The 26,089-nt window shown below is 36.2% G+C and overlaps 1 protein-coding gene across 2 annotated transcripts in view; it reads left to right on the top strand.

Annotated features, from left to right (window-relative positions):
* The window catches only part of NMD3 (NMD3 ribosome export adaptor), a 75,309-nt gene that overhangs the window by 26,412 nt on the left and 22,808 nt on the right, over window positions 1-26,089 (top strand). The window contains exons 11-16 of one of the 2 annotated variants that reach the window (XM_029215085.1): window positions 2,539-2,684; window positions 8,896-9,008; window positions 9,782-9,854; window positions 11,113-11,219; window positions 12,126-12,196; window positions 12,522-12,632. In XM_029215085.1, coding sequence (XP_029070918.1) covers window positions 2,539-2,684; window positions 8,896-9,008; window positions 9,782-9,854; window positions 11,113-11,219; window positions 12,126-12,196; window positions 12,522-12,632 — 621 coding nt within the window. Of the gene's footprint in view, window positions 1-2,538; window positions 2,685-8,895; window positions 9,009-9,781; window positions 9,855-11,112; window positions 11,220-12,125; window positions 12,197-12,521; window positions 13,903-26,089 lie in introns of those variants that run through there. The other variant, XM_029215086.1, reaches the window with a different exon arrangement.

Genomic DNA, 26,089 nt, shown 5'->3' with positions numbered 1-26,089 from the left:
ATTGTATTGCTGTAAACTTCCCTCTTAGAACTTCTTTTGCTGCATCCTATAGGTTTTGGGTTGTCATGTTTTAATTGTCATTTGTTTGTAGGTATTTTTTGATTTCCTCTTTGATTTCTTCAGTAATCTCTTGGTTATTAAGTAGTGTATTGTCTAGCTTCCATGTGTTTGTATTTTTTACAGATTTTTTCCTGTAATTGACATCTAGTCTCATAGCATTGTGGTCAGAAAAGATACTTGATATAATTTCAATTTTCTTAAATTTACCAAGGCTTGATTTGTGACCCAAGGTATGATCTATCCTGGAGAATGTTCTGTGAGCACTTGAGACGAATGTGTATTCAATTGTTTTGGATGGAATGTCCTATAAATATCAATTAAATCCATCTTGTTTAATGTATTATTTAAAGCTTGTGTCTCCTTATCTATTTTTATTTTGCGTGTGCTGTCCATTGGTGAAAGCGAGGTTTTAAAGTCCCCTACTGTGATTGTGTTACTGTCGATTTCCCCTTTTATGGCTGTTAGCATTTGCCTTATGTATTGCGGTGCTCCTTCATTGGGTACATAAATGTTTACAATTGTTATATCTTCTTCTTGGATTGATCCCTTGATCATTATGTAGTGTCCTTCTTTGTCTCTTGTAATACTCTTTATTTTAAAGTCTATTTTGTGTGATATAAGAATTGCTACTTCAGCTTTCTTTTGGTTTCCCATTTGCATGGAATATCTTTTTCCATCCTCTCACTTTCAGTCTGTATGTGTCCCTAGGTCTGAAGTGGGTCTCTTGTAGACAGCATATATATTGGTCTTGTTTTTGTATCCATTCAGCAAGTGTATGTCTTTTGGTTGGAGCATTTAATCCGTTTACATTTAAGTTAATTATTGATATGTATGTTCCTTTGCCATTTTCTTAATTGTTTTGGGTTTGTTATTGAAGGTCTTTTCATTCTCTTGTGTTCCTGTGCAGAGAAGTTCCTTAGCGTTTTTTGTAAAGCTGGTTTGGTGGTGCTGAATTCTCTTAGCTTTTGCTTGTCTGTAAAGGTTTTAATTTCTGCATGGAATCTGAGATCCTTCCTGGGTATAGTAATCTTGGTTGTAGGTTTTTCCCTTTCATCACTTAAAATATGTCCTGCCACTCCCTTCTGGCTTGCAGAGTTTCTGCTGAAAGATCAGCTATTAACCTTATGAGGATTTTGAATGTTATTTGTTGTTTTTCCCTTGGTGCTTTTAATGTTTTTTCTTTGTATTTAATTTTTGATAGTTTGATTAATATGTGTCTTGGCATGTCTCTCCTTGGATTTATCCTGTATGGGACCCTCTGCATTTCCTGGACTTGATTAACTATTTCTTTTCCCATATTAGGGAAGTTTTCAACTATAATCTCTTCAAATATTTTCTCAGTTGCTTTCTTTTTCTCTTCTTCTTCTGGAACCCCTATAATTCGAATGTTGGTGTGTTTAATGTTGTCCCAGAGGTCTCTGAGCCTGTCCTCAATTCTTTTCATTCTTTTTTCTTTATTCTGCTCTGCAGTAGTTATTTTCACTATTTTATCTTCCAGGTCACTTATCTGTTCTTATGCCTCAGTTTTTCTGCTATTGATGCCTTGTAGAGAATTTTTAATTTCATTTATTGTGTTGTTCATCATTGTTTGTTTGCTCTTTAGTTCTTCTAGGTCCTTGTTAACCATTTCTTGTATTTTCTTCATTCTGTTTCCAAGATTTTGGATCATCTTTACTATCATTATTCTGAATTTTTTATTCAGGTAGACTGCCTATTTCGTCTTCATTTGTTTGGTCTGGTGGGTTTTTATCTTGCTCCTTCATCTGCTGTGTGTTTCTCTGTCTTCTCATTTTGCTTAACTTACTGTGTTTGGGGTCTCCTTTTCGCAAGCTGCAGGTTTGTAGTTCCCGGTTTTTGGTGTCTGCCCCCAGTGGCTGAGGTTGGTCCAGTGGGTTGTGTAGGCTTCCTGGTGCAGGGCACTGGTGCCTGTGTTCTGGTGGACAAGGCTGGGTATTGTCCTTCTGGTGGGCAGTACTGCGTGTGGGGTGTGTTTTGGGGTGCCTGTTACCTTATTATGGTTTTAGGCAGCCTCTCTGCTAATGGGTGGGGTTGTGTTCCTGTCTTGCTAGTTGTTTGGCATTGGGTGTCCAGCACTGTAGCTTGCTGGTCGTTGAGTTGAGCTGGGTCTTAGCGTTGAGATGGAGACCTCTGGGAGAGTTTTCAAAGCCTTTTGATATTACGTGGAGTTGGGAGGTTTCTGCTGGACCAGTGTCCTGAACCTGGCTCTCCTACTTCAGAGTCACAGACCTGACACCTGGCCAGAGCACCAAGACTCTGTCAGCCACATGGCTTTTGGGGCCGCCATTGTAGATGAAAGTATAGGTGGAGTCTGAGTGTCTGAAATCTGCCTGCTGGGTTGCTGCTGCTGAAACCCTGGAGGCGGGCTCGGACGCTCTGGTCGTTCACCCGGGACTGCATTTAATGGCTTTTGAAATACTTCAGTTCTTTTGTTCTTTAATGTTCTTTGTTTATTCTTAGTTGCAGATATTGATGGCAACACTTTTTGGAGTCACCCTTTCAACAGTTTATGCCATCCCAAACAGCTAGAGGAGTTTATTGTTATGGAATGCAGCATAGTCCGAGATCTAAAACGCAATGCAGGTGCTGGAATGATATCAAAAAAGGTAAGTTCCATCCTGCTTACCTCCCCCTAGCCCCCAACTTACTGTTTTAGTTTCACACTCTCTCTCTTTTTTTTTTGTATCTTTGTTTTTAAAAATTTGTTGGTAATTCCAAAATGTGGTTCCAAATAAGCTAACAGCACATTCAGTTAAAAATGCATTGTGTGTTTGTATAACATTTGCTTTTAACATGTAGTCATTGTGGTGAAAACTGTCAGACTTATACTATCTAGTAAGTTAACTTTTCCTCTTTAATATTGGAAAAATTAAAAAAATATTATTATGAAAAAGCATTTCCTTTCCTTTTGTACAGGACCAAATGACAAGCTTAACCCTCTTTTGCTTTTTAAGAAATTTCAAACATGTTGAATTAAATATATATATATATATATATAAAATCACTAATTACTGAATACTTCAATAATCATCTCTAAAACATAGAAACATTTTCTGTATAATCAAAGTACTATCATACATATAAACTGCATAGTTTTCCAGATTTCCTTATTTGTCCCAAAGTGCCTTTTATGGTTCATTCAAACCAGTGTCTAGTTGGGGACTGTATATTGAATGTGAATATTGTACCTTTTAAATATTTAATAACAGCCCCCCCCTTTTTTTCTCATTCATTTTTTTATGATACCAACTTCCTAATGCAACTAGGGCATTTATTTATCTTGTGGATCTAGTGTTATTGTTTCCTCATGATGTCATTTTTTAAAAATATTTATTTATTTATTTTTGGCTGTGTTGGGTCTTCGTTTCTGTGCGAGGGCTTTCTCCAGTTGCGGCGAGCGGGGGCCACTCTTCATCGTGGTGTGCGGGCCTCTCACTGCCGCGGCCTCTCTCACTGCGGAGCACAAGCTCCAGACGCACAGCCTCAGTAGTTGTGGCTCACGGGCCCAGTTCCGCGGCATGTGGGATCCTCCCAGACCAGGGCTTGAACCCATGTCCCCTGCATTAGCAGGCAGATTTTCAACCACTGCGCCACCAGGGAAGCCCCTCATGATGTCATTTAACTTGATTCGTAATCTCTTATATTTCCTTTAAACTGGAAAATGGATCTAAAGTCCTATTTAAGTTTAGGTTAATTTTTTTTTGGCAGAACATTTCAGAGGTGATGCTATGTACCTTTTATGATATATCAAGAGGCAAGTAATGTTTGGCTGTTTATCTGATAGCCAGGTGTCTCCATTGTAATTTAAGAATTTTCTCCCTTTGCTACTACCCTGCCTCCCTCCTCCCTCCCTCCCTCCTCCCTCCTTCCCTCCCTCTCAGATGGCCTCAAATGTAGCCAGTAGGAGCCCCTTCAGAATAGTTTCTATTTCCTTCAAAAAAATATTTTTTAATGACTTACTTTTTTTAGAGCACTTTTAGGTTTGCAGCAAAATTAAGAGGAGGTAAAAGATTTCCTGTATACCCCTTGCCTCCACACACGCATAGCCTCCACCATTATCAAATGCCCTTCTCCTGCCAAAAGAGTGGTACATTTGTTACAATCGATGAATCTACATTGACACATTATAATCACCCATTGTCCATATTTTACATTAGGATTCCCTCTTGGTATTGTACTTTCTGTGGGTTTGGACAAATGTATAGTGGCATGTATCCATCATTGTAGTATCATGCCGGATATTTTCACTGCCCTTAAAATCCTCCATGCTCTGCCTTTTCATCCTTCCCTCACTCCTAACCCCTGGCAATCACTGATTTTTTTTTTTTTTAATACTGTCTGTATAGTTTTGCCTTTTCCAGAATGTCATATAATTGGACTCATACAGTCTTTTCATATTGGCTTCTTTCACTTAGTAACGTGCATTTAAATTTTCTCCATGTATTTTCATGGCTTAATAGCTCTTTTTTTTTTAAGTGCCAAATAATATTGTTTTGATGTACCACAGTTTACTCATTCACCTACTGAAGAACATATTGGTTGCTTCCAAGTTTTGGCAGTTATCAATAAAGTTGCTATAAACATTCTTTTGCATGTTTTTGTGTGGACATGAGCTTTCAGCTTCTTTGTGTAAATACCAAGGAGCATGTTTGTTGGATCATTTGGTAAGATTATGTTTAGTTTTATAAGAAACTGCCAAACTGTCTTCCATAGTGGTGGTATCATCTTGCATTCCCACCAGTAATGTATGAGAGTTCCTGTTGCTCCACATCTTCACCAACATTTGATGTCAGGATTTTGGATTTGTCAGTGTTTAGGGCCTTCCTAATAGGTATATAGTAGTATCTCATTGTCATTTTAATTTGTATTTCCCTGATGACACATGATGAGGAGTATTTTCTCATGCTTATTTGCCATCTGTATGTCTTTTTTGGTGAGGTGTCTGTTAAGGTCTTTGGCCCATTTTTTAATCAGGTTGTTTGTTTTCTTATTTTTGAGTTATTTGTGTATTTTTGGTTAAAAGTCCTTTGTTAGATATGTTTTTTGCAAATATTTTCTCCCAGTGTGGTTTATCATCTTATTCTCTTGACATTGTCTTTCATAAAGCAGAAGTTTCTAATTTTAATGAAGTCCAGGTTATCAACTATTCTTTCATGGATCCTGCCTTTGTTATTGTATTGAAAAAGTCATTGCCAAACCCAAGGTCAGCTAGATTTTCTCCTTTGTTATCTTCTAGGATTCTCATAGTTGTGTGTTGTACACTAAGGTCTATGATCCATTTTGAGTTAATTTTTGTGAAGGGTGTAAGGTTTGTGTCCAGATTGACTTTTTTTTTGCATGTCAATGTCCAATTATTCTAGCACCATTAGTTGAAAAGACTGTCTTTGTTCCATTGTCAAAGATCAGTTGACTGTATTTATTTGGGTCCCTTGTCAAAGATCAGTTGACTGTATTTATTTGGGTATATTTCTGGGCTCTCTTATTTTGTTCCACTGATGTATAATATTTGTTTATTCTTTTGTCAGTACCACACTGTCATGATTACTGTAGCATTATAGTAAGTCTTCAAGTTGGGTAGTGTCAGTCCTACAACTTTGTTCTTCTCCTTTAAAATTGTGTTGACTGTTCAGGATCTTTTGTCTTGGTATAACTTTAAAAGCAGTTGTCGATATCCACAAAATACCTTATTGGAAATTTTTTTAAATTGAAACATAGTTAACATACAACAGTATGTTATTTTCAGGTGTACTACACAAGTGATTTGATATTTTCATGCATTATGAAATGATCACCATGATAAGTCTAGTTACCATCTGTCTCCATACAAAGTTACTACAGTATTACTGACCATATTCCTTATGCTGTATATTATGCCTCTGTGGCTAAACTTGTTGGGATTTTGATTGGAATTGCATGAATCTGTAGGTCAAGTTGGGCAGAACTTACATCTTGACAATATTGAGTTTTCCTGTCCATGAACATGGAACATCTCTCTGTTTTAGTTCTTTGATTTTGTTCATCAGAGTTTTGTAGTTTTCCTCATACAGATCTTATACATATTTTGTTAATGAAATACACCTAAGTATTTCATTTTTGGGGGGGTGCTAATGTAAACGGTATTTTTAAAATTCAAATTCCACTTTTTTATGTTGGTATATAGGAAAGTGACTTTCGTTCATAACCTTGTATCCTATAACCTTGCTATATTCCGGGAGCTCTTTGGTCCGTTTACATTTTGTATGTAGATGACCATGTCATCTGCAAAGATAAGTTTATTTTTACCTTTCCAATTTATATATACCTTTCATTTCCTTTTCTTATCTTTTGTATTAGCTAGGGTTTCCAGTAGGATATTGAAAATGAGTAGTGAGAGGGAACATTCTTGCCTTGTACCTGATCTTAGTGGGAAAGCTGCAAGTTTCTCACCATTAAGTATAATGTTAGGTTTAAGGTTTTTTTTAATAGATATGCTTTATCAGGTAGCAGAAGTTCCCCTCTATTTCTAGTTTACTGAGAGGTTTTCTTTATCGTGAATGGGTGTTGGATTTTGTCAAATGCTTTTTCTTTATTGATATCATGTGATTTTTTTTTCCTTTTTAACCTGTTGATTTGATTAATGGGCTACATTAATTTGATTTTCACATGTTGAACCAGCCTTGCATACATGGGTTAAATCCCACTTGGTAATGGTGTACAGTTCTTTTATGTTTTGTTGAGGAGTTTTGAATCTGTGTTCATGAGAGATTGGTCTGTAGATTGCTTTCCTTGTAATGTCTTTGTCTGGTATTGGTTATAAGGTAATGTTGATCTTGTAAATGAGTTAGGAAGTATTCCCTCTGTTTCTGCCTTTGGGAAAAGATTCTAGAGGAATGGTATAATTTCTACCTTAAATGTTTGCTAGAATTCACCAGTGCCATCAGGGCCTGGTGCTTTCTATTTTGGAAGATTACTAATTATTGACTCAATTTCTTTAATAGATATAGGTCTATTCCTTTGTTCTTTTGACATGACTTTCCTAGTCTTTGAAAGCATCCTTACTTGGTGGGACAACACCACAACATTTCGGTGTTCCAAAATCACAAAATCACATAATTCCTACCCCATATCTGAAATCAGGTGTTTCTTCAAGGATGTAAGTCTGATTTCTTCTACTATAAAATAGTATTTAGAGGCCCCCCAAACTGTATAGTAGCAGTGCTCATTTCTATTGAGTGCTATTTCTATTGAGGTAATATTGTGTCTTGAGACAAAAATAACTTCCAGTAACTTGAGAAAATCAATGGGAATGGAAGAATTACTTTTCATATTTTTAAAATAAAAAATTTGATGATATGATTAAGAACAAACGTTTAAGGTTTCCCTGGTGGCACAGTGGTTAAGAATCTGCCTGCCAATGCAGGGGACACGGGTTCGAGCCCTGGCCCAGGAAGATCCCACATGCTGCGGAGCAACTGAGCCTGCGCTCTAGAGCCTGTGCTCTGCAACAAGAGAAGCCAAGACAATGAGAAGCCCGTGCACCACAACAAAGAGTAGCGTCCGCTTGCCTCAACTAGAGAAAGCCCATGAGCAGCAACAAAGACCCAATACAGCCAAAAGTAAAAACAAATTAATAAAGTTATAAAAAAAAAAAGAAATGTTTATCATTTAAGCACCACCACTTCCCCTCAGGCATATATAAAACTACTTTCTTGGGCTTCCCTGGTGGCACAGTGGTTGAGAGTCCGCCTGCCGATGCAGGGGACGCGGGTTCGTGCCCTGGTCCAGGAAGATCCCACATGCCGCGGAGCGGCTGGGCCCGTGAGCCATGGCCGCTGGGCCTGCGCATCCGGAGCCTGTGCTCCGCAACGGGAGAGGCCACAACAGTGAGAGGCCTGTGTACCGCAAAAAAAAACCCCCAAAAAACAAGCTACTTTCTTTGCTTTCAAAAAATGCATTTAGCTAGAATTTAGTGTTTCCCTGGTAATTCGATTTTTTTTTCCAGTTTTTTCCTAAATCTGGGACCTGTCTGTTATTTCAGTTTCTTCCCCTCTCTCTACCTCTTCTTTTCACCTCTTTGAGATTCCTTAATTCTATCTATAATTCTTAGTATTTTGCTCTTGATCCCATTTTACTTGGTTCTGTTTTTGTTAGTAAAAGGTATTGGCATGTGCTATACTTCATTCAGCCGGGAAGTTGGAAATGTCAGTTACAATTGCTTGTAAAATTCCATGTTGGAAAGGGACATTAATGGTTTTCTGCTTTAAAAGTTCAAACTTCAGATGATGTTTCCATGGTAGTTAAAAAAAAAGTTATACCTCAAAATAGTAGACATTCAAAAAACTGATGAAGATTTGGGTTCTGTTGTGGTGGTAGTGGTGCTGCTTGGATTGCTAGATTATTTTCTCTGAAGGCTGTTTTTTTTAACCTTATGTGTAAAACAAGGGGTTGCTGAAGATATTTTCTGGATTTAAGATTCCCCTACTTTTTTAGTTATTCTTTTTGCTCAGTCTGTGTTGGCCCATCTCCCTGTGAGAACATTTCTTTTGAAAATTCTACATGTGTCTGTTTTTAGGTGACAATGTTAATGTTTTATAAAAGCCTTGAATAAAATCTTAACAAAAATATTTATTTTATGAATTACTTATGAGTCTTTTTCTGTACTCATAATTCAGTAATCTGTTAATTTTGACAGTGTTTCAGAGATCTGGAAAATAAAACAATTTCTGTCTTTAAAACGAAAATCAGAAAACCAAAATCAACATTGTATTTAACTATTCTATGAGATGCTTTTTAAGTTATGCCTAGATTATTGAAGAGTTCATTTTCTTTCCTGTTAAGCATACCCTCGGGGAAGTCTGGGTACAGAAAACATCTGAAATGAATACAGATAAACAGTATTTTTGTCGCACTCATTTGGGACATCTTCTAAATCCTGGAGACCTGGTGTTGGGGTTTGTATGATTTTATATTATTTTAAACTGCCGACTAGCATTGCAGATTTTCTCTGGGAGCCAGCAAAGCTATCTAAAATAAAGTTGTTTATCTTAAAAAGAATTTAAGAGTTCTTAGGAGCCATATAGCTCACTTTATTATTGATAACTAAATGAAATTATTGATTGGACAGAAACCCATAGTTATTCCATGATTTTGAGTAATTGAACCCTGAAGTAGTATGATTAGATTATGTTTGTAGTTTTTGGGGGGAGCAGGTAGTTTTTTATTATGCATATGCTGTTGTTAAAATATTTCACTTTTAAAATATGGCAGCTATATATGTAAAGGATCTTTATAGGCATAGGATAGTCCATTCTGATGCAGAGCTTATAAGCATGCCTTAAACGTTATTTTTGCTCTTAGGGTTTCAGTTCCTTTTACTAGAGAATGAGGGGTGTTTTGTTTTTGTTGTCTATAAACTGAATGGAACCATGTAACTGAATCCTAATGTTAGACTGATATATAAGTCTGTTTTGCTTCTTTTACAAGAGTATAGTAAGGTGGACAATAATGGATGACATGTGAAACTGAGAGATAGAGTGCATTATTATCTTTACCAGGTCTGTAGAAGCCTGTTCACTGTATAGTACACTGCAAAACTTCTAAAGTGGGAAAGCGTATTAAATGTTTGATCTTAGGAGGAACTGTTAGGTGATCATCTATAAAATAAAAAGTTACATGGAAAGAGTAAGTGTTTTTGTCATTAAGTGTTTCATTGTTTTCATTTCAGGTTTGATTTGGCCAACTGTAACTTAAATGATGAGCATGTCAACAAAATGAAATCAGATAGAGTCCCAGATGTGGTAAGGCTTTAGATTTTCCTCTTTTTCATGTGTTGAAGACGATTGATGTAACTCTTATGAGTAAGATGCATGAGTTCACATTTTTGAAAGTAATCAATTTAGAGGTTTCTTTTGAAATTGCAGTTAAGGTATAATAGCAAAACCTTCATTTAAGATAATTATTCTTAGTGGATAAAATCCAAGATTTATTGAGTTTTTTGGTTGCTCTTATAATCAAATTTTCATTCTGTCAAAATACTTGATAGTATCTTTAGAGTAAAAATAAATTTGCAGCTAAAAATTATGACCTTTAGAATTTATCCCTGTTCATTCTTTTAGGCTCAGCTTATTCCATGTATTGTTAAGAAGGCATTTAGAGTTAAAACCATCATTCAGTTTTGAATATAATTGTAGTTGAAAATAATCTTCACAGTGTTAGGTCTTAGAGAAAGAATGTTACTTCTGAAAAACATCTGTTAAATTCTAACATGAGTTTATCAGAATCCTGAGTAACAGTGAATGTGAAAGACCCTATCTCCTGTTTGCTTTACTTAATCTTTTAAAATAAACATTGATCTCTTTAGCTGTGGGCAAAAATAAAGTCATGGTATAAGAAAGGCTCCCCTCCTCACCACCCAGTTGTGCTTTTATTAATTAATAAATTAGGAAATAGGAGCATGGTTTCGGTATAATTCTAAATAGGTATTTTTCAAAAAGGTCATAAGAGAAGATCAAATGGTCTTACATAGATTTTGTATTATAAAGTTATTTTCATTTATTCCACACTTTATTAAATTGTTCTAGGATATACAGTTGTGAAAATATATATATATAATTCTGTAAGTGCTTATTAGTAGGAATGAAAGGGAGAAAAATGTCTGCCTGTAATAATGTTTCAGAGTGATTTATGTGAATGGTAGCTGGAAACGGAACTTTGGTGTAAAGGAAGAAAAAAACCCGCCAGAAACGAAATTTTTGGTATAAAAAATTTTAATTTTCAGTCACTGGAAAATTTCAGTTAGTAAATTTTAACAGTTATACAAATAATGGCTAAATGAATTCTCATAAAATATTAAGTACATTAATAAAAATGTTAAAAGTTCTCTTGACACCACTTCTTGATCCCTACTCCTTTCCCTTAAGGTATAACCACTGTCATTAGTTTAGTGTCTTCCTGGCATTCCCATAAGCTTTCATTTTAAAAATTTTGTTGGATTTTGAGGTCCTGTTACCTAGTTCCCATTTTTTGTAACTTCGCAAATATTTCTCTTACTTTTAGGTGTTAATCAAGAAGAGCTATGACCGTACCAAACGTCAGCGTCGTAGAAACTGGAAACTCAAAGAGCTTGCAAGAGATAGAGAAAACATGGATACAGATGATGAAAGGTCCCACTTTCTTTATATTTTATATGTTGTCTCAAAGGAAATTCTTATGATAAATCTTTATGGGTTTTTTTTTTATCATAAAGAAATAGTCACCACACACTTGCTCCTTGCACTCAATATTAATTTTCTGTTCTTATCAATATGTTGTTTGGATCAGTATGAACAGATGTAATGACATTTAACACAGATTTAGTTATTATTTCCTGGGTTATGACCTGACAATTGCAGTGTTATTATTGATGATTTATTTGAAAACATAATGAGCAATTACCTTGTGGATATCACAAATAGCAAAGTATTACTTATGATTTAGTATAAAAAGAAAATACCACATTGATATCAAATATGCTGTTTTTCATACAACTTAAGGAGAAATGAAGATACTGTGTTCTAGAAAAGTTTATTGGATGATTGGAAAAGTGGCCTTAATGATGACATTAAGTTTAAATAAAAGTTGTGTCATGAAATGTGAGTGGGAAACAGCAATATTTCTAAAATATAATCTCATAGTATAATTTAAAATACGTATATATAAGTATATAATGTTAAGTAGATATTGTAAGTACATATTTGACTATTTCATCTATAGTCTTAAAGTGTGTGTATTTCAACTTGGCCATACATTTTTTTGGGGGGAGGGTAAAGTATGAAGGGGTCTTGTTATTGTCTTATATTTAATGTCACCTATATTCAGGTGTGTTTTTTTTTTAATAATGTAATTTTGAAAGAAAAGAATTTTTAAAAACCTGTTAGTATTTAATTAACATCCATACTTGACCTTCAGTTACTATTTTTAAAGATTTTAATACTTGGAACACACTTATAATGCTGAAGATGAAGAAAACATTAACTTCATACTTTCTTGGTAAAGGTGAAATACTTAAATGTTTCTTTACCCTTCTATAGGCAATACCAAGATTTCCTTGAAGATCTTGAAGAAGATGAGGCAATTAGAAAAAATGTGAACATTTATAGAGGTTGGTGAATTAGGAGTATTTGATTTAAGTTGTAGCTTCTGTAAATAAATATATTAACCCAGTATGAGTATTTTGGTATCTTAAACTCTGATTCCATAAATGACTTTTGTCATGTGTCTTTAAAACTACTGTAAACATTTACCCCCCCCAAAAAAAATCCCAAACTTGCACAACAGTAAAACTTATTAAAATGTTGTTTCCTATACCACATTTGATATCATTTGCATCCTAGCATGATCCCTTCCTTAATTTGCTGACCCCTATACAAATATATTTGTATATTTCCATAGTTGTATTTGAAATCCTCTTTGTTTTTTTTTCTTAGATTCAACTATTCCTGTGGAAGGTGACACAGATGATGAAGGAGCACCTCGAATTAGTCTGGCGGAGATGCTTGAAGACCTTCACATTTCCCAAGATGCTACTGGTGAAGAAGGTGAATCGATGATGACATAATGAGATCATGTTGTAGATGGTTTCCACATCCGTAGGCTCAGGATGTTGGACAAAATAATTTTTACTGTCTATTCTGTCTATGCCTTCATATTGAGAGAAGAGAAATTTAGTTTTAAACCTGAATATGACTATTTTGATTGTTCACTTGAAGCACTGATAAAGGTTGATGGCTTTGAAGTTTTAGATAAAAAAATGCAGAATGTAATTATTACTGATATTTAGGCCATTTTACATATGGAATTTTATTGGTTTGCTTTTTTATCAGACACTAGTATTTTCACATACTATAGCTCTGGGTTTAAAAGCTCACAAGTTCTGATTCCTTGGAGGTTACCTAAATCTTCAAGCAGAAAACAAGCTTTCATATTCTTTTTATATTGATTGCTTTAGTAGAAGAGCATATGAAGAATCATTTTTAATAAGAACTTGCCATGCACTTAGTCCACTTTAGATCATTTTTATGTCTTTGGGATAGAAAACTTGGGGTTCAGTTTATTGTTGGACATTCAGTAGGAGAGCTGTCTTTTTTATTTGTAATATTTACATCTTCAGAAGCTGTTAAGCTGGAGATTATCTTAATTTTCATTGAAGAAGAAAGTATATTTAAAATATTTGTAGATTTGTAGCAAACAGTATTTAAAGGTTAAATAACAATTTGTACCTTTGTTGTTTTGGCTTGTGCCAGCAGCTTAGTGAAGTAGCTACTTATGTCATAAAAATGTCTTCCTATCACTTCAGGGATTTTACTTTTAAAATTTTGGTTTACAAATTGAGAAGGAATTCTCTTTTTATAAGTTTCTATCACTGAACACATCACTATCAAAAAGAATATTAGAATCCAGCATATAGTTGATGAAGTAATGAAAATGATCTTCATGCTTTATAAAACCACGAATCAGATTTGAATGAGGAATGCCTTCCACATCCTTGAAGGATAAACATTGGCTTGGGTTTTAAAGTGTTCTGAAAATGAAGTATTAAGATCCTATTTCTATAAGCAAGATCAGACTTACTAAGCGCTAATTCATAAATTCTATACATACCACTATATAAGGAAATTGAGTAAGTGCTGAATGGAGCATTTTCCTTTTTTTAAGATCAGACTCCCTAATTCTGAAGTTTTGAATAAAGGCCTGTGCTTTCTAAAGTGGCTTCTGTCTGCATATTTAAAGTTTTTACCCGTGGTCTGTGTTTACCTCTTCTATGTCAAGACTTTAAAAAGCATGAAAATAAAAACGTTCTCCCCCTTTTTTGTGTCCTTGAAGTGATTATGTGGGTGTCATATTTAAATTTCATGCAGGTTTCTGAAGTAGAATTAATGTTATTTAAGTATTGTCATATGACTTTCCCACTGAAAAATGTAATTTCTCACTAACCTTATTTAGTCTTTCTTGTTTTCATGTTGTGTCTTTATGAGTAATGAAATCTGTTGGTTGAAAGAAGGCTGTGACAAGATGAAGGAGTATAGCTAAAAGAAAAGCTGTTAGCCAAGAGTGCACACAGTTATATAGCCTTGATAAATCTACCATTTTAGAGGATAATTTCCAGGCTTATGCCCCAGAGTTGATACAACTTGAGGATGCTGGTATTAATCAGAATAACAGGAACCTGATTTATAACCCAATTTATAAATATTCTAAGTCAGTATGATTGATTATTTTTTTGTGGCCAAATCTGCATTTGAAGCTGCTGTTTTATTGGCAAGAGGCACTTGATGAGCAAGGAAACAATTGAGGGGAGAGAGTTGCTTGTGTGGTTAGATGTTTAACAGCATCAAGCTAATTCCTTGCCACAGTGGAACCCAGAATTCCAGACTTTGTGCTAGAGCACACTTCTCTGATCAGTTCTGAGTAAGTGCCAGGAGCTTTCCCATGACTCTTAAAATTTTAGTAAATGTGTTCATGTTGAGTCCCATCCTTTATTTTTTTTAAAATAAGTTTATTTATTTTACTTATTTTTGGCTGCGTTGGGTTCATTGCTGCACGCGGGCTTTCTCTAGTGGCGGCGAGCGGGGGCTGCTCTTCGTTGCGGTGCGTGGGCTTCTCATTGCGATGGCTTCTCTTGTTGTGGAGCACGGGCTCTATATGCACGGGCTCAGTAATTGTGGCTTCTGGGCTCTAGAGCTCAGGCTCAGTAGTTGTGGCGCACGGGCTTAGCTGCTCCGCAACATGTGGGATCTTCCCGGACCAGGGATCAAACCTGGCAGGTGGATTCTTCTCTGGATGCCACCAGAGAAGTCCGATTCCCATCCTTTAGATAACTTGATCTGTTATTTTTAGCCCAGAGGACGTTTACTTTAAAAAGTAATTTATTTTTAATTTTGACATAATTTCAGACAAAAGTTGCAAAATAGTACGGAGAATTCCTTGATACCCTTTGCTCGGATTTGCCAAACGTGAACATAACCTTATATTCTTTCTTCCTTTTTTTAATTATTTTTTTCCTGAGCCATTTAAGAGTAACCCCCCCTAAATATTTGGTTTTTCCCCTCCAAAACAAGGAATTTTCTTACATAATCACAGTGTAATGATCAAAATCAGAAAATTAACATTGACACAATACTGTTATCCAATTGATGGACCACATTGAGATTTTGTCAGTTATCCCAACCATAAAGTCTTTTATGGAAAAAATAAATATCTAAGATTGTATGTTGCATTGGGTTCTCTTATGTCTTTAGACTTCTTTCATCTGGATCCATTCCTGATTTTTTTTAATGTAACTGACATTTTTTTTTTTTTTTTTTTTTTTTTTTTTTATCGTACGCGGGCCTCTCACTGTTGTGGCCTCTCCCACTGCGGAGCACAGGCTCCGGACATGCAGGCTCAGCGGCCACGGCTCACGGGCCCAGCCGCTATACGGCATGTGGGATCTTCCTGGACCGGGGCACAAACCCGTGTCCCCTGCATCGGCAGGCGAACTCTCAACCACTGCGCCACCAGGGAAGCCCGTAATTGACATTTTTGAAGAGTCCAAACCAGTTGTTTTATAGAGTGACCTCAGCTTAGGCTTGTCTGACTTTCCTCTTGATTAAATTTATGTTAAGCCCTTTTAGCAGGACTTCCCCAGACGTAATGCTAAATTCTCAATGCATTGCATCAGGAGACGTATGCTGTCGATTAGTCCAGATGTTCCCAAATGTTTTTGGGTTATATTAGTTGGTTTTCTGTTTGAAGGGATTAAAGGATTTAATCCTTTGCAATTGTTATTTTAACTTGATTTTTCTTTTTAAATTCATTAACTTATAGATGGTGAAGCTTATGCTTTGATTTACAGTTCTTTGAATTTTAACATGTGTATATTCATGTAATCACCACTACAATTAAAATACAAAAAAATTCTATCATCCTCCCCAGTCCCCCTAAATTCCCTTTGTTTTCAAACCCTTCACCCATCCTTAACTCCTGCCAACTTCCAATCTGTTTTCTAACCTCATGGTTTGCTTTTTCCAAAATATGTAAATGCAGTCATACAGTATGTGACCATTTGAGTGTAGTTTTTTTCACTTAGCGTGGTACACTTGAGATTCATCTAAGGTGTGGTATATATCAAGAGTTTTTTACTTTTTATTTTGAATAATATTGCATTGTATGGATGTACCACATTTTATTCATTCCTCTGGCGAGGCACATTTGAATTTCCAGGTTTTGATGATTAGGAGTAAAGCTGCTTTGAATATTTGTATACAGGTTTCATTTTATTTGGATAAATAACTAGGGATGCGATTGTTGGATCCTTATAGTATTTGTATATTTAACTGTTTTCCAAGTGGTTCGTGCCTTTTTGCTTTCCCACCAGAAGTGTATCAGCATCTCAGTAACTGTGCATCCTCACCACCACTTGATGTTGTCATTTTTTAAAAACCATCCTAATAGGTGGTTGGTTGTGTCCTTTGTGGTTTTAATTTACATTTCCCTAATGGCTTATCATGTTGAGCATCTTTTCATATGCTTGTTATCCGTATATCTTCACTGGTAAAATGGCCGTTCAAAACCTTTGCCTACTTTTAAAAATCAGATTGTTTTCTTTTCGTTAATCTTTTCTTTTGTTGCTCACATTATCCCAGAATTGGCTAGTGGGTGCCCCATCAGTGTGGCTCCTGTGTCCTTTTGCCAGGTTCTTCTCCATATATTTGAGTTTATTCATGGATGCTGATAATGTAACTCTTTGAGTAGGTTTTGGATTTCCCTTGTTCAGGACACGTGTGCAGTCTCCTCTTGGCTTATTTTCATGATGGGACCAATTTTCCTAAAAATAGACCAATTTTCTTAAAAATAAGCCAGCCTTAGTTGAGTCAGCCTGTGAATTAAGAATCATGAAATAGCATCATAAGAAACAGATATAGGCTATTCATTCTCAGTTTATCAATTCTGTCACATGTTAAAATAGCTTGAGCAGTAGGGTGGTGAGCCTTGATGAAGGCAAGAAATCAGTCTCAATATCTCTTTGAACTTAACAGTAGTGTAAGGAGAATAATTGATTTGATACATTTTGAAAGAACTGGTAAAACAAGATCTAAATATTTTAAAGTTATTAGAAGTAGGTTTGGCAGTCACTGTGTTTCTGTAGCAGTGCTGCTTGTACAGTTGCTCACTGACTTACGATAGTTCAACTTAGGATTTTTCACCTTTACCATGGTGTGAAAATGACATGCATTCAATAGAAACCATACTTCGAATTTTTATCTTTTCTTTTTTCTCTCTCTTTTTTCCTCTTTCTTTTTTTCCTCCTTTGGCCGTGCTACGCGGCAAGCAGGATCTTAGTTCCCCGACCAGGGATTGAACCCACGCTCCCTGCAGTGCAAACACGGGGTCTTAACCACCGGACCACCAGGGCAGTCCTTGAATTTTGATCTTTTCCCAGGCTAGGAATATGCAGTACGATACTCTCTTGTGATGTTGGTCAGTGGCAGAGAGCATAGGTCCCAGTGCCATTAGGGAGTAAACAGTCAAGGTACTTACGGTCATTCTGTACACATATAACCGTTCTGTTTTTCACTTTCAGTACAGTGTTCATTAAATTACATGAGATGTTCAACACTTTATTATAAAATAGGCTTTGTGTTAGATGATTTTGTCCATAATTAAGTATTATGAACATTAAGGTAGGCTAGGCTAGTCTGTGATGTTCGATAGGTTAGGTGTATTTAAATGCATTTTCAACTTAATGATATTTTCAATTTATGATGGGTTTATCAGGACCTAAACCCATTGTTTTATCTGATGGAGGTTTTGTTTTGTTTTTGGTGGAGTCGGCACTGCAATGGTGCCTGTCACATTTTTCTTCTAACACAGTTTCACATAAATACGGTTATTTAAAACTGACTTCATAGTGTTGTTGTGAAGTACTTTAAGATAATATATGGCACTAGTGAATGAGTAATTCTAGGGAAGCTATATTATCTAAAAATAAAAGCATGTTTGAAGTCAGCTTATCTGCCATCTGTGGCCTAAAATTTCTGAACCTCTAGTTCCTTATCTTTTAAAAAGGCACAGTGGTGTTCTTTTAAAACGGAATAGTAGTGTTCACGGAGTATTGATAAAATTCTTAGCAGGGCTTCCCTGGTGGCACAGTGGTTGAGATTCCGCCTGCCAATGCAGGGGACATGGGTTCATGCCCCGGGCTGGGAAGATCCCACATGCCGTGGAGTGGCTGGGCCCGTTAGCCATGGCCGCTGAGCCTGTGCGTCCGGAGCCTGTGCTCCACAGCGGGAGAGGCCACAACAGTGAGAGGCCCGCGTCCTGCAAAAAAAAAAAAAAAAAAATTCTTAGCACAATCAGTATGCAACAAGTTGTAATTATTCAATAAATAGTATCTGCTTTTAAAATTTATAATCAGAGTTCTAGTGTTTAGTATTTAAGTTGAGCAAACAAATCTTGTATGCTTATATGTTTTAGAGCCAACATAGAGCTTATTCTAGAAAATGTGTATGGCACAGAGAACTATAAAGACAAATCATAAATTGCCCATATTTCCAGTAGAGAGAGATCTATCATTTAACACTTGGCTGTTTTTTCTTTTTTAATAGACTTTAATTTTTAATAGTTTCAGATCTTCAGAAAAAGTGAGAAGATAGTACTGAGTATATCAAACCCAGCTTCTCCTGTTTTTAACATTTTACATTTTAACATTTTATATACTTTGTTACGCTTAATAAGCCAATATTGATATATTGTTATTAGCTAAGTCCATAGTTGATTTGATTTCCTTAGTTCTTATGTAATGTACTTGTTTTTTTCTGAAATCCTATCCAGGATACCATGTTACATTTGGTTGTCCTGTTTCCTTAGGCTCCTCTTGGCAGGGGCAATTTCTCTGAATTTCTTTTTTTTGATGAACTTAACAGCTTTGAGGAGTACTGGGCACAGATTTTGTAGGATGCCCCACTATTGAGGTTTGTCTGATGTTTTTCTCGTGATAAGAATGGGATTATGGGTTATTGGGAGGAAGACCACATGCAAAGTGCTATTTCCATGACATTATATCAAGGGTATATACTGTTAGCATGATTTATCACTGTTGATGTTGGTCATGGTCACCTGACTGAGATAGTGTTTGTCAGGTTTCTCCACTGTAGAGTTACTCTTATTTTTCCCCTTTGCATAATGTACACTTTGGAAGGAAGTCACTATGCACACTCCATACCTACGAAGTAGTGAGTCATGCTGCTTTTTCTTGAGGGTGAGATATCTACATAAATTATTTTGAATTCCTCTATATGGGAGATGTGTCTCTTTTTTCCCATTTGCAGTCATCCCTCCATATCTTTGGGTTCTGCATCCACTGATTTAACCAACCTCAGATTAAAAATATTTGGGGAAAAAAAGAGTGTATATACGTGTATAATTGAATCAGTTGCTGTACAATAGAAATTAACATTGTAAATCAACTATACTTCAATTTTAAAAAAGTATTTGGGACAAAAGTTCCAGTAAGTTCCAAAAAAAGCAAAACTTGAATTTGCCAAATGCCAGCAACTATTTACATTGTATTTGCAACTATTTACATAGCATTTATATTATATTAGGTATTTTAAGTAATCTAGAGATGATTTGAAGTATATAGCGGGGTGTGTCCAATATGCAAATACTGTGCCCTTTTACATAAGGGGCTTGAGCATCTTCAGATTTTGGTACTTATGGAGGGTCCTGGAACTAATCCCCTGCAGACTCTGAGGGACAGCTGTACTAGTTTGTTCAATCATTTATTTAAAGCAACATGGACTCGTGAGTACTTATTTTATATTTTGGGTTATTAGCTAATACTATTTTACTTTGCTCTTTGAATTGTTCTAGCTTTGGTCACTTGGAGCTCTTTTGGTTGGCTCCTGTGCTCCTTTGACATAACCCTATTGGGCTTGTGTATGTAGATTTTCTTTTTTCTTTTCCTCCCCTTCCTCTTCCTCCTCCTCCTTCCCTCTCCTCTCTTACCCTTCCCTCTTCCCTACACCCCTCCTCTCCCCTTGTCTCCCTCTCCCTTCACATTCACCTTTGCATTTCCTTATTCTCTGCCACCATAATTATGGCACTACAGAGTCATTTTGTATATTTACTACCTTAGAATCAGCCATTTTGCCAAGAAATTCTGCTTCCATTTATTGGAGAATGGTTTTAGAAACCAATGTCTAGGCACAAGGAATGCTTGTTGCTCCTGTGTGTCATTTCTTTTAGGCCCTCTTAGCTGACAGGCTGAAAAAAATGCTTTTATACTAACCTATGTATTTACACATATTTATAAGTATTTCTATATGTACCCATCTCTAGCTACATTAAGCTAAACATGAGTTCATACTGTCTCCAACTCTTAATTCATTACATCATGGATCAGTCTAACTTCCCTCGTTTATCTGTAAACTCCCACTCCAATAGTAAAATAAATAAATAAATAAATAAATAAATAAATAGAAACCCTGGTCCCTGTCATCTGCCATTCATTTACTTAATTATTCAATTCTGGTATACATGTATAGCTGTATCAGAATTGTTAACCTCTGCCCATTACAACATTATTTATTACAGTAAGTGCTTATGTGCAGTTCCTTTTGCCTTTAGTCTTACAGACTGCAGTCATTTCCAGAGTTATTTAGTGACCTAAATAAACCTGCCCCACCTCCTTCAGTGAGGTTGTTTTTATATATTTGTAATACAGTTGGAATCTCTTGTCACAGTCTGCATTTAATCCCCTAACCTCCTAAATGATTTTTTTTAATTTGCATGGATTAGGTTAAGGTTCATTTTGTGCTATAAAGTTACATGGGTTTTGACAAATGCATCATGTCTTGTATTCACCATTACAGTATCATACAGATGTTTTACTGTCCTAAAAGTCCCCTGTACTTCACCTATTCATCATGAACCCCATACCCTTGGCAACCACTAATCGTTTTACTATCTCTATAGTTTAGTCTTTTCCAGTGTCATACATGTGATATACATATCATATATACATATCATATATACATATTATATGATATGTAACCTTTCATACTGCCTTCTTTCACTTAGCAATATGCCTTTAATGTTATTCTATCTTTTGTGGCTTGTTAATGCATTTATTTTTATTGTTGAGTAATATTCCATGGTATAGGTGTACCATACTTTGTTTATTCGTTCACGTGTCAAAACATATCTTGGTTATTTCAAGCTTTTGGTGATGATTAATAAATCTGTTATAAACTTCCATATGCAGGTTTTTGTGTTGATAAAGGTTTTCACATCAATTGGTTGAATACCTAGGGACATATTGATGGCTCTTATGGTAACACTATGTTTAGCTTTGGAAGAGACTATCAAACTGTCTTCCAAAGTGGCTGTGCCATTCTACATTCCCACCAGCAATGTGTAAGAGTTCCTGTTGCTTTGTATTGTTAGCTTTTTTGATTTTAGCTATTCTAATAGGTGCATAGTGGTATTTCATTGTTGTAATTTGTAATCCCTGTTGACAAAGGATGATTAGCATCTTTTCATATACTTAATTGCCATCTGTATATGTTCTATAATGAGGTGTCCAGATTTTTTTTTTTTTTTTTTTTGCGGTACGTGGGCCTCTCACTGTTGTGGCCTCTCCCGTTGCGGAGCACAGGCTTCAGACGCGCAGGCTCAGCAGCCATGGCTCACTGGCCCAGCTGCTCCGCGGCATGTGGGATCTTCCCAGACCAGGGCACGAACCTGTGTCCCCTGCATCAGCAGGCGGACTCTCAACCACTGCGCCACCAGGGAAACCCTGTTCAGATCTTTGGCCTTTTTTTTTTAATTGAAGTATAGTTGATTTACAATGTTGTGTTAGTTTCAGGTGTACAGCAAAGTGATTCAGTTACACATACACATATACCTATGTTTTTCAGATTCTTTTCCCTTATAGGTTATTACAAAATACTGAGTATAGTTCCCTGTGCTATACAGTAGATCCTTGTTGGTTATCTATTTTATATATAGTAGTGTGTGTATATGTTAATAACAAACTCCTATTTTATGCCCTCCCCTTTCCCTTTGGTAACCTTGTTTGTTTTCTGTGTCTGTGGGTCTATTTCTGTTTTGTATATAAGTTCACTTGTATCATTTTTGTTTTGGATTCTACATATAAAGGATATCGTATATTTGTCTTTGTCTGGCAGCCCATTTTTATTTTTTTTATTATCATTTTTAAATTAATTATTTTTGGCTGCATTGGGTCTTTGTTGCTGTCTGCGGCTTTCTCTAGTTGCGGGGAGTGGGGGCTACTCTTCGTTGCGGTGCGCGGGCTTCTCATTGCGGTGGCTTCTCTTGCGGAGCTTCGGCTCTAGGTGCGCGGGCTTCAGTAGTTGTGGCTCGTGGACTCTAGAGCGCAGGCTCAGTAGTTGTGGCGCACGGGCTGTTACTCCACGGCATGTGGGATCTTCCTGGACCAGGGCTCGAACCCGTGTCCCCTGCATTGGCAGGCAGATTCTTAACCACTGCGCCACCAGGGAAGCCCTGGTGACCCATTTTTAAATTGAGTTTTTTTTCTTTCAGTTTTACTGAGATATAATTGACATGCAGCACCATATATATTTAAGGTATAAAACATAATGATATACATCATGAAATGATTATCACAGTAAGTTTATTGAACACTGATTATCTCATAGATACAGAATTAAAGAAATAGAAAAAAATATTTTTCCTTGTGATGAGAACTCTTAGGATTTACTCTTAACAACTTTCATATATAACATACAGCAGTGTTAATTATATCTTTATTGAGTTTTAAGAGTTCTTTGTGTATTTTGGATACAGGTCCTTTATCAGATACCTGTTTTGAAAATATATTCTTTATTTGTGGCTTGCCTTTAAAAATATATATGAAGATAATATATGTATATGAATTATTTATAGATAATATATGTAATTTACTTATATATGATTATGTAGAGGTGAGATCATACTGCCTGTTTATTTTTGTACCTTCTTTTCTCATTAACATTATTTTATAAACCTTTTCTAAACCGTTAAATTTTTTAAAAGGTATTTAATAATAAAACAATATTCCACTGGTAGATTGCAGAAATAGCCCCAATTCTTTACTCTTCACTGTGTCCATTCCCTTTACTGTAATTTTACGATAAGACTAAATAATAAACATTTAAGGATTTTCAGGTTATATGGTCTCTGTCACAACTATTATGCTGTTGTAGCCTGAAAGATCCATAGAAAATATGTAAATGAAAGGAAGTGTCTATATTCTAATAAAACTTTATTTTAAAAAAAAGGCAGGGGCTTCCCTGGTGGCACAGTGGTTGAGAGTCTGCCTGCTGATGCAGGGGACACGGGTTTGGGACACGGGTTCATGCCCTGGTCCGGGAAGATCCCACATGCCGCGGAGCGGCTGGGCCCGTGAGCCATGGCCGCTGAGCCTGCGCGTCCGGGGCCTGTGCTCCGCAACGAGAGAGGCCACAACGGTGAGGCCCGCGTACCCCAAAAAAAAAAAAAAAAAGCAGTAGGTCACATTTTGCCTGTAGCCTATAGTTTGTTGACCCCAGATGTAACTTTGTAGTGCCCTTATACTCTTCTCTGGGTTTTGGTGATTAGAATGAGGTGGAAGTTCTGAGTGTAAGGCTCAGGAGGACTTGCACCTCTGTCTTAACTGTGAAAACATGCCTGGTTGAGTGTTGGAGGAAGAGATACAGGTGGCACAGACCAAGTTGCTCCATTGCCCTGTATGAAGCCAGCCAACCCTCAGACATTGAGCAAGCCCAGCTAAGATCAGCAGAACTGCTGAGCTGACCCCTGACTAACCCGACACGTGAGTAGTAAACTTATATGCCCCTGAAGGTTTGTGTTCACCTCATAGCATTGTTGTGGCATTAGACAATTGGTAGACTGATGTGCCAGCATTTAATTATCCAATTTCTAAAGTTGGTCGTTGCCAGGTGTTTTTCATTTTTTTCCTTTTCTTATAAAAATCTGTCCATTTTGCTCATTTTCTTAGGAGTGAAATTACTGTCAAAGAGCATGTATGAATCTCAGGACACATTACAAAAATCCTTTCCAGAAAGATGCTTTCCATGTGGTAGAATTTTTAGGAGTGTCTCTTTTACAGTCTTACCATTCTTGATATTGACATGTTTCTCTTTTCACTTAATATTTTCTGCTTAAGTAGGTGAGGCCCAGTCCACAGTGATCTGTTTGCTGAACTTCTGTAGCAGTTACTGTCTGGTTAGTTTTTATATGCCTCCTGAGTTATCATTACTATTTTTATGTGTATTTGTCTTTCTCTCTAACTAGACTGCGTTTCCTTAAGGCAACACAAATATAATGCATAAGTCCTCAAATATGTAGGTAGTAGTATGATTTGACTGAAGTCAATATTTTGAAAAATGGGTATGGTTTTGTTTTAAATAATTCCTTACGAGTCTGGCATGAAATAAGAAATCAAGCAGATCTTACTGGCGTTAGAGAGGCAGTAAGTGGGATTTGTAGGGAGAGTTGTTCATGTTGGTCAAAACTTCATTTTACTTAATAGAAACAAAACCTGCATCTAATTCTAAGCTTGGTAAATTTTATGTGAGTAGTGCTAATTATAATTAATTAACCACAGAAGTCGTATGTTGTAGTATTAACACCAACTGTTCAGTGTAACACACAGTAAATAGTTTTCTTACTTTAGGGTACTTTATTGTATATAATAGCACAAATGATATTTGTAAATGATCATGTGGACAGAGAAGTACAAATGACCTATGCAAGGAAGGTAGCTTGTAATCAGAACGATAAACTCTTGGGAAGTATTCAAGAAGTATGAAATATGTCTGGTAGTTTTCCTGTGTTTATGCATTTGGATCAGAATAATGTTGATGTGCTGACTACTTGACAGAGGCTGAGATAAATCAGTGTTCATTTGGGTTGTAGAGTGTCAGCATAAACAAATGCTATAGAAGTCTCCACGGAGTGTTGAGAGACTGGGTTGGTGACACTCTGAATAGTCTGGAATGTGGAATTCTGTGTTTCTGAGAGGATCTTAAAAATATGTGTTCTGATTGTAGAGTTCCATTTTGGCATTTTTCCTTTTTATTTTTATTGGAGAATAGTTGGTTTACAATGCTGTGTTAGTTTCTGCTGTACAGCAAAGTGAATCAGTTATACATATACACATATCCACTCTTTTTTAGATTCTTTTCATATATATATATGCCATTAGAGTATTGAGTAGAGTTCCCTGTGCTATACAGTAGGTCCTTATTAGTTATCTGTTTTATATATAGTAGTGTGTATATGTCAGTCCCAATTTCCCAATTTATCCCCCCCCCCACCCAGCCTTCCCTCCTGGTAACCATAAGTTTGTTTTCTACATCTGTGACTATTTCTGTGGCATTTTGCCTTTTATTTTGTGAGAATAGATAGACTCTGATCCTAGGTAAATTTGTAATTTGCAGAAAGTTTGGGGTTGTTCCCCCAGTCCGTTACTCTGCCTTCCCTAGTCATGTTTGCGTTTTCTTCTTTTCATAGGAAATGGTTTGATATTCATAGTAAGGGATAGAATAAATAGTTATGGAGTAAAGTGTTACTCCTGAGAGTATTTTCATTTTTGTTAGGGACTTAAGCAAAGGCACATTCAAATGGAGGAAATATATTTTGGGAGATAGCAAATCTTCTGAGTGTGGTAGATTGAATTGTTGGTCACAATTCCTAATTCCTCTGTAAGTAATCAATAGCCTTATATTGCCCCAGTCCTTATGGTGGTGGAGTGTATTTCTTTGTCCCTTAACTTTGGATTTGGCTGTGTGACTTGCTTTGGCAGTGGGGTGTTAGTGGATATGGTAAGAAGATTAAAATGCCTTTGCTTATTTGCATTTGTGTTCCTGTCTTTCTGCCTTCACCACGAGAAGAAATGTCCTGGATAGTCACTGCCTCATCTGGGCTCAGAATGGAACATTTGAAGCAGTGTCACTCTAAACAACCCCGAGTGTAAGAATAAATGATT

This window comes from Monodon monoceros, unplaced genomic scaffold (assembly GCF_005190385.1).
Source record: "Monodon monoceros isolate NGI ecotype Baffin Bay Population unplaced genomic scaffold, NGI_Narwhal_1 Super_Scaffold_11, whole genome shotgun sequence".
Classification (NCBI taxonomy): domain Eukaryota; kingdom Metazoa; phylum Chordata; class Mammalia; order Artiodactyla; family Monodontidae; genus Monodon; species Monodon monoceros.
Note: the sequence above shows the minus strand (reverse complement) of the source record. Positions and strands in the feature narration are given on the sequence as shown.